The sequence below is a fragment of the Rosa chinensis genome, chromosome 2 (genome assembly GCF_002994745.2).
Source record: "Rosa chinensis cultivar Old Blush chromosome 2, RchiOBHm-V2, whole genome shotgun sequence".
Lineage (NCBI taxonomy): Eukaryota > Viridiplantae > Streptophyta > Magnoliopsida > Rosales > Rosaceae > Rosa > Rosa chinensis.
The window spans coordinates 84,513,908-84,523,176 of NC_037089.1; the positions used below are offsets into that span (position 1 = coordinate 84,513,908).

Below are 9,269 nucleotides of genomic sequence, written 5' to 3' on the forward strand. Positions count from 1 at the left end.
CTTACTCCCTAAGTTGCAACTTTTGTTCCTCATCACTTCTTTGTTGCAGATGTGTTAAGACTTTCCTAAAAGCCGAGTCACATAGCGAGGATATATAAGTATTATATTGAACCGATTGACAAGTGAGTTAAGCTTTGTCGGATAAGGTATAGTTGTTTTAGTTTGTTTACTTCAGAAGAAGCACAGTAAACACGCTCTTAAACTCTCTAACTAGAAGGCCTCCCATGCCATCCGATAAAGGGTGCGTAGGGATCAATATGGATAGGGTTTTCAATGATGGGCAGTGTAATATTGGGCTGGACTCTCTTGACGTCAACTCCCTCTTTGAACTTCCAGGCATGGTCCAACCTCTCGGAGCAAGAAATTGATCCTCATTCAGAATCGCCGATCCATTTGCAAATAGCAACATGCCAGCCCTGAATCAAAGTCCAAAAACCCATCTTCTGCATCAGCGTTTCAATTCAAATTAGAAAGGGTCAAAATTCAAATCCAAATCATAAACATCAAAATGATAAATTGATAATTTTTTCAATTCAAATTAGAAAGGGTCAAAATTTTAAAAGCTTCCAAAGCCTTTGATTTTTCAGAAATAAGAAAAACTTGACAATATCTTGAAAAATCATCAATGAAAGTAATAAAGTATTGATTTCCGCAGATAGTTTTGTGAGGAAAAGGGCCACAAATGTCAGTGTATAAGTTCTAATAGCTCTTGACTCCTAACTGAACCTTTCTTTCTAAGATTGGTAGTTTTTCCCTTAAGACACTCTATGCAGACACCAAAATCAGAAAAATCTAAAGGAGGCAGGATATTTTGTTTTACTAAAACTTTCAATCTTTCTTCTGAAATATGTCCCAAATGTTTGTGCCAAAGGAAAGCAGATTTTTCATTTAATCTAGGTCTTTTAAAACCAATTTTTTTCTCTGTTAAAAACACCTCAACTGAATTTCTGCAATTCATATGCTAATAACCATCAAATAAAGAAGCATCACGAATAAAATTAGAATTTTTAAAGAAATCCAAACTTTTATTATTGCCAACAAAAGTACAACCATGATTTTTGACTAAAAGATAACCAAAAATCAAGTTTCTTTGCATAGAAGGAATACAAAGTACATTTTCCAAATCTAAAGTAAAACCAGTAGTAAAAATAAGTCTGACAACTCCTATGGCCTTCACAGCTACTCTGTTCCCATTCCCCGAGCTAATCCTAGCCTCATCTTTATTTGGAATCCTCTTTCTTAGAAAACCCTGCATAGACGTAATTACATGAATAGGGGATGCAGTATCAAACCACCAAGAGCTACTAGACACACTGACAATTTTAGACTCTAAATGAAAAACAGTTTTATCAAGGAAATCAGATTTCTTACCTTTTTTACTCAACCAATCTTTAAAGCCTCTGCATTCTTTCTTAACGTGTCCAGGCTTACGGCAGAAGAAGCACTTAACAAAGCTTGATTTTTGGTTCTTAGGGTTGTTAGATCCTGCAGAAGTTCCTGCTGTTGCTTTTGAGGTAGAAGGTGCCGAATAGGTAGACTTATAGGCCTTTTTCTTAAACTGTGGTTTGCTAACCAAGTTAATAGCCACCCCTTTTCTTTTCTTAATTCTGTCTTCTTCTTGAACACATATAGAGATAAGCTCGTTCACAGTCTATTTTTCCTTCTGTGTGTTGTAGTTGCACTCTAACTGAGAGTATTGAGATGGTAATGAGTTTAGGATAAGGTGGACTAGGAAAGGGTCATCTATGGTAACCCCTAAAGCCTTCAGTTTTGCAGCAATCTCAGTTCCCTTCAAAATGTATTCCCTGATGCTTCCTACCCCATCAAACTTCATTCCGATAAGAGCACTCATGAGAGCTCCAGTTTCAGCTTTGTCTGATATCTGATATTTTTCCTCAATATTTTTCCTCTATTGGACCTTCATTCTGGCCAATTTTGCATCAGGTATGCCACCCTTAACAGCTTCTGACATAGATCTCTTCATAATGACCAGGGCCATCCTATTGTGTTTATGCCACTGTGCATATTTATCCTTAGCTTCTCTAGTGCTAGTGGGTGTCAACTCTGCTGGGGGATCTTCATTCAACACATGCTCATAGTTACTATACCCTAGACATAATTCTAGGTCTTGTTTCCACTTCTTGAAGTTTGAACCATTAAGTGTTTGCATTTGGTTGCAATTAAAAAGCAAATTCAAAGCTGAAATTTATTTAGAAGTATATCAGTAGAACTGAAGAGGAAAAGATGCAGTGCCTAATATGAATGTGTCATGCTTTACCTAGAGTGGCAGAAAGACAATATAGACACTTTTATAACTTAATCATACACCCAAAATTCAAGAAACTCAACTGTTGGTATCTAGAACATGTCATCACCTAGAGTGGCAAGAAGACAGTTCAAGTTACCACATTGAGGTGAGCCTTGAACCTTGTTATATGCTGACATTAACCTCACAAGCCATAATCTTTTAAACCTCCTATGTGGAGCAAGGATTTAAGCTCCTGAAATCAACATCACAATATATTGATCCAATACTAAGGTCCAATAGAAGCACTTTACATGGGACTGCTATAGACAGTACTATACATAAAGTTCTTAAACTGGAACTGAACCAAGATGTTTTAAGTGTTTTGATTAAGTTTTATGAATTATGTCTTACTGTGATTTAGAATAAAAGGGAGACAAACACAGCAACACAACATCAATATTCACAAGAAAATACAAAACTCAACTAGAACACTATACAATCAATACCCTACAAACAATCGCATATAGGCCTCAACAAGGCTATCTGAAACTTTAAAATTTGCAAGAAATCAAAAACAGAGCATGACTGCACACCTGGGTTCGAGAATTCCATGAAGTTTTGACCATCATGTCGATCCGAGGGCAGAAATAGAAGATGCAGAGGTTCCTTGATCAAGGATTCAACAAGTCATGGAGATTTAGGCGGAATTCTCTCGTTGAAGGCTTGATCAAGAAGCCCTAGCATCTGAAGCAACCCAGAATTGGGGCTAACCGTTGTAGAACAACGGACAAATATTTGCTCCACTCGCTATTTGAACACAGGCCATCGGGCAGAATTTTGGGCCGGTGTTTGATTAAGTAGCCCAAAACAGATAGCTGAATACTCTCCCCCTTTGGTGTTTGGTTAAAAACTGAAAACGTGTTTTTTTTTTTTTTTTGATTAAGTCATGTCGATTCTTAAGTGAGCACAAAAGGCTCTGATACCAAATGTGAACCAATCTTAATGTGTATGCATATTTGTACTCGAGCTTAAGAACACAAACATACCTGGAGCAGCAGCCATTGCGAATGATGACGAATTGATCTTCCTTAACGTAGTGTACTTGGTTGGTTCTCCTCTGAGCTATCCTTGATGAGAGTTCTTTAATGGGCAGAGCAATGTATTCTCAGATGCAAGTTATGATAGCTAGAGCATGGACCAAGTGGTTCCTTATATAGGCCAACAAGTCCAGGTACCTTCCCATAAAGGCTTCCTATACCGATTAGCAATAGGAACAACATTCCTAATTCATGTACATAACCTAATGCAGTGAGGTATGATCATGTAAGTTCCCTCAATGAACTGGGAATCCAATTGAAACACCATTGACAAGTCCGATTGCTTGTTCTGTATCAAGAGTAGCAAGTTGCTTGTTCCTTAGGTTGACATTGATAAGTCCAAATAATCTTACAAAACAAACAGAAGGGCAACCATATTTAAACCAGCCTATCATAAACACACATACTGTTTGTAAGAGAAGTTAGACCTCTATGTTTCCTTTTAGCTAGCTAGTCATCATTGTTCTATCAATTTTTTCCTTCCAAGTCAGGCTGCGGCCGCAGACAGGAAGCGCTGGAGACCCGTGGATTCAATGGATCGATACTCGCCCTAGGAAGAAAGCAAACTTGTCATAATCCAATCTATTGATCATCAACACTCAAAATCAATCCCATGGGGATACTCCCGATTATGGATAACTAAGAGATATCGTTGAGGGAAGCTCTAACGTTATAACCAATTCTTGAGAGTAGAGAGACCTGTATTAATTATACTAGTGTACATGCGATGTGGGATCGACATCAACACGCCATCATCATTGATAATGTATTTGCATATTACGTTGAGCATTAAATTATTAATTCTGATAATATCAAACCCCGCTCTGCTGATGAATGCCGAGGTAGAGCAGATTGGCCTAAATAGAAAGATGTTGATTGATCCATGCTAAATTAGATTCACTAGCAAAGAGAAAGGTTCTTGTGCCGGTGATGCTAACACCCCCTAATGTAAAGCTTGTTAGACATAAATGAGTCTTGGTTAGAAAACGTAATGAGAAAAACTAAATTGTAAGGTATAAAGCTCGCCTCGTGGTGCAAGACTTCTCTAAATTGCTGATATATGTAATTAGTGAGAGGTTATACGTCAGAAATAAAATGCCCTATAGTTTCATCTTGGTAATTTTTAATAATGCCTACCTTTTGCTTTTCCTTTTACAAATAAAGCGTTTACAATAGTTTTAACTCAGAGATATATAGAATGTTTTGAGTGCATTACAACTTACGACTTTACAAGTACCACAAAAGTTGAGATGTCTATTGCCAATTTTCAGTGTAGGAAATGCAGTGTGAATTACCATTTGGGTCTATTTACCATGTGGACATTAATCAAAACTTTTCTAAAAGCGGATAGAGGAGAGAAAAACGGAGTGTTTTAGGGATAGGGTTTTCAAAACATTTTCTAATGCTTGTCCGGCTGCCCTTCTGTGCCAGCGACGGCGCCGTGCCTCGCCGGCATGAGATAGGAGCAGCCGGACGGGCTTCTAGTTCTTTTGCTCTCTGCTATGAAAAGCTTGGCTGTTTGGGCTTGGCTTTCTTCCATTCTCTGAGGGCGGCGCTGCTGGTATTGCAAGCTGGCCCGAGCAGATCTGGTGTGGGCTGGGGGATGGCTTCGGGGCTACGTGATCTGGTTAGGGCTGTCCTTCGTTGCGGTGGTGGTTCTGTCTGGTGGAGCGTCGGTGATCAACATGATGGTGGTGGGATACATTGGAGATGGTGGAGGTGGATGACTCTTGGCTTATGGAGGCTGCGCAGAGGTGAAGGTGGTGTTAGGATGTTGATTGACAAGATCTGTGGCAATCTCGTCTGGGTTCATGATGCGTAGCGGTGGTTGGTGGCTCTGTAGGCGTGGAGTCTGAAATTGGGGCGTTGGCTTGGGTTTGGGATGATGGATGGAGCTTGGTTAGTCACCGACAGTGGGTTGGATATTAGGTGGTTAAATCGATTAGGGTAGTGGCTATGCAGTGATTGGGGGGCCGTTATTGGGCGGGTGGAGGTGGCGGTGCCTGAGCAGTTGGTCAATCATGGTAGTTTCTTTAAGTTTTTTATTAGGGTTTTAGTTTCAGGTTTTTGGTTAGGTCAAATAAAACATCCCTGCTCAATTGAGCTAGGGTTTGGAGGTTTTGGTCGTGTTGTGGAGCCATCTATATGGTGTTACTCCTGGGAACAATATGTTACAATTTCGATGCTGTTTGGTTATCAATGGAAAGGTGGATTTCCCTTGCACGTGATCTGGCAGTTTATGGACACGGTGTGGAAGAGGGTGAAGTGGTTCGTCTGGATGTTGGTGACGAGGTCGTATCGTGACATTCGAGATTGGTTATCGTTTTTTGTAGCCTGGGGTGATAAGCGTAAAAATTGGTTAAGGGTTGGACCTTTTCGGTTCATGGATGTTACTATTAGTGACGGACCCATAACTAGGGATCTTGGTAGGAATATGTGTCGTGGTGTTGATACCACAACCGGTTATTCCAATGCTTTGTAATTTTTTGGTTATTAATGGATTCTATTTCTTCTAAAAAAAAAAAACTTTCCTAAAGTGTTTTAAATTACTACTAAAAAGATAATTAAGAACTACTAAAGCATTTTAACATTATAAAGATAGTCAAGACTCCTCATTGATGCTTCAACAACTGTTCTGCTACATCTTACTACATCTTGGAGTATTAAATTCCTGGTCCCAGATATTAAAATCAAAAGTTGGCTGGCCAGTTTACTTCGATCTCCTTTCAGCATGTGTGGCGTGAAGCTAACTTTTTGACTGATAGTTTAGCATTGTTAGGTCATAACTCTCCTTTTCTTGTTCATTCTCTTTGGTATGGTCAGTTGCCTTTGTCCTCCAGCCCTGCCTTTCAGTTTGATCTTTTCAGGGGTGGGTGTGCTAGGGGATTTTCTTTGTAATCTCTTTTATCTATTGAAAAAAAAGAAGATAGTCAACACTTTCAAGAAAGAAAACTTTTGATTTGAATAGTGACCGGAGGCGGAGTCATGTCACGAGGATGTGTAAGTATTAAATTAAGTATGGGCATCTGTCCATGCTGGATGGGTTTTTTTTTTAATTTTTGATAGAGAGGTTTGCACACAACTGTTAGTTTTTCATAGAAGTCACAAATATTTATCTTGATTGATACTAGCTCAATTACAATAACCCATAACCAAGAGTCCAAGACAAAGAAAGTAACCGATAGACATGTGAGTGAAGCTTTATCCGATGAGGTATTGCTGCCTTCGTTTGTTTACTTTAGTAGAGGATCTTAAACCCTCTAGTTAGAAGGCCTCCTATGCCATCCGATAAGAGTGGGTAGCTAGGTATAACTGTGGATAGGGTTTTCAATGACGGCCAGTGTAATATTGGGCTGGACTCTCTTGACGTCAACTTTTTAAATAATTTGGGCTATTTTACACATATCTGTTGGCTATTTTACATCACTTCATTTGCACATTTTTCGGGGTCTAATTGATACCATAGTTTTCATGGTTTTAAAACGATAGATTAGGTCAGTGGTGTTAGCTCAGTGGTTAGAGCACCCACTACCTAATGACGAAGTCATGGGTTCGAGTCACCATGGGGGTAGAAGTGAAATCATTTGATCATCTTTTTAAACAAGGTAAAAAAGAAAAAAAAGAAAAAAAAAACGATAGATTAGGTGGCTTAGGCAGTTCCTTACGTATGTACGTAAATTATTCTGGGTGTTTCTAAATGTATCCAGCAAAATTCTTAATGCACCCAGCAAATTAATTTATATTTAAATATGCTTTTAAATATTGAATTAAACCCAACAAGTTTCCCAAAATACCCACATCTTTAACAAAACTATGCACCCAGCACAAACAATCCCAGAATTCCTAGCGTTCTTCACCAGCATCACTCTTCCCACAAGACAATGGTTTTGATGTAATGGTCAGGTGAGGCTGGTTTTGTTTAATTGGGTGTGTATTTGAGAGAAGAGAAGGGTATGGAAATTGTCCAATTCAACAATCTTAGCTTCAGAAACTTTTTCGATTCTTTCATGCCCATGAATCCATGATTGTCTAATCACTCCATTCTCTGCTCTTTCATTCATTCGTAAGCAAATAGCATCTCTTCCATAGATTCAGGAGTTTGGAGAATACATTGCTAAACTGAAGCTTCATACAAAAGTAAGTGCTAAAGTACTGATGATTGTTTATGCTAATCAAGGATGCAACTTCCAGACTCATATTTGGAAGCCGACTTGGATTGCCAAAATGAAGTTATGATGTTTTTTTGCAAGATGTCCATGATCAAGGTACTATGAGCATCAAATATTAGAATGGGTACCAATCTATGGTGGCTGTAGTGAAATGCACCATACGCTTAGCTAGAACTACAAGGAACTCTTTCGGCTATTGTAATTGTTGGATCTGGATGTCTATCTTATTATAACAAGTTCATAGGCGATCCTTTCATGATGTCTATCTTATTGTAATTGTTGCGATTTGTTTATTTTTATTTTTTTGAAGGGTTGCGATTTGTTTTTATGTTTATTCAGTTTGCTGGGTACATGTAATTTGTTTGGGTGGGTATTTTGGAAATAATTGCTGGGTTTAATTATAAATTTTAAATATAAATAAATTGCTAGATATACTTAGAAATTTGTTAGGTACATTTAGAAAGACCCATTATTTTTTGCTTAGAGCTTAACTAATCAGATAGCTAGTTAATCCATTTAGACCTTCTTTGTGATATCGAATTAAGTTTAAAGAAAGACCATTTTCTTGGTCAGTCCATGTGAATGTTGATGGCCTCGAACCCGGAAGCTTACAAATATTTGGACGTTAACTTGCAATATCACAACTAGGCAAGTGATGTTAATTGATCATGTTTTGCTTACACCAGCTAGCAGCTCTGCTCTCGTAAGTTTAGATTCTGAAGGGCGCTGAAATCATCGCATCATGGCGACACTGGCCAGGGTACTTTGTTGTGGGAAAAGCATTCGAAGCACTGTATGCTGGTGTTGAAGAAGTGATTGGCAAAATTCTCATATGCAAATTCCTCTTCATAGACATCATAAAGATCTCAAATCCAAGCTAAGTTCTTTGAAACCACTGATCCAATAGAGATAGGATTGTCTGAAGAAGGAACTAAAATCTGTCATGGCATGGTTTAAGGAAAAAGGAACAATAGCTGTATAAGTAGATGGGAACTTTTTAAATACAAGTTGCAGATATTATGTAATCATGTATTGTTAGTAGGGTTGTTTATTATGTAGTTAATTATTCATTTGAGTAAAGCTTAAATATATATTCAAGTCAGGATCGGATAATTATGAGCTCGAGCCGTGAAAGTCTTCTACGAATTGTATATACATTTGTACGTTGCGAGATCGCCACTATATTAATCTTGGTGGATGCATCAAATGTCATCAATAATTAACTTTAGTCAACATGTGAGATGTATCGAAGTACAGCCAACTACAGCTAACAATGTGGATAATAGCAGCACATATTATTGAATTAATCATGATGATCACACTGCAGTGTATACATGACAACATCAGTTTATGTCATCAACTAAGTAAGAAGAAGATTCAGAAGATAATTGAGTTTTCCTTGCGCATTTTCCGGGCATCGATACCTTGACTTGGTTATATAAATTAGCTGACTTTCACTGTTAAGCAACGATAGCTGTATAAGTAGACAAACTTTTAATTAATCTTGTCATGGTAAGCTGTACATATCAATGATATCGTATACTGGTTGTTTAATAAACAGTTAATAAATTTTGAGTTAGCCTTAAATATATAAGTCAGGATAATTGATTTTAGAGGCACGAAAGTCTCCTATAGAATATAGATTGTAGGCTTGATCTATCTGTAGCTGCAGGGATTAAGTTTTTTTTAAGACCATGTGCTTGGTCACTCAAGGGGCTTCAACTCACCAATTTCGGGCTTCAAAACTAATTTAAA

At 38.0% G+C, this 9,269-nt stretch overlaps 1 protein-coding gene across 1 annotated transcript; it reads right to left on the minus strand.

Moving 5' to 3' along the window:
* Positions 1-1,651: 1,651 nt before the first annotated feature.
* LOC112185262 lies at positions 1,652-3,310 on the minus strand. Its single transcript, XM_024323510.1, has 3 exons — positions 3,295-3,310; positions 1,919-2,199; positions 1,652-1,828 (listed from the first exon to the last, which is right to left on the minus strand). Exons 1-3 carry the CDS (start codon positions 3,308-3,310, stop codon positions 1,652-1,654), a joined length of 474 nt encoding a protein of 157 aa, XP_024179278.1.
* Positions 3,311-9,269: the final 5,959 nt, after the last annotated feature.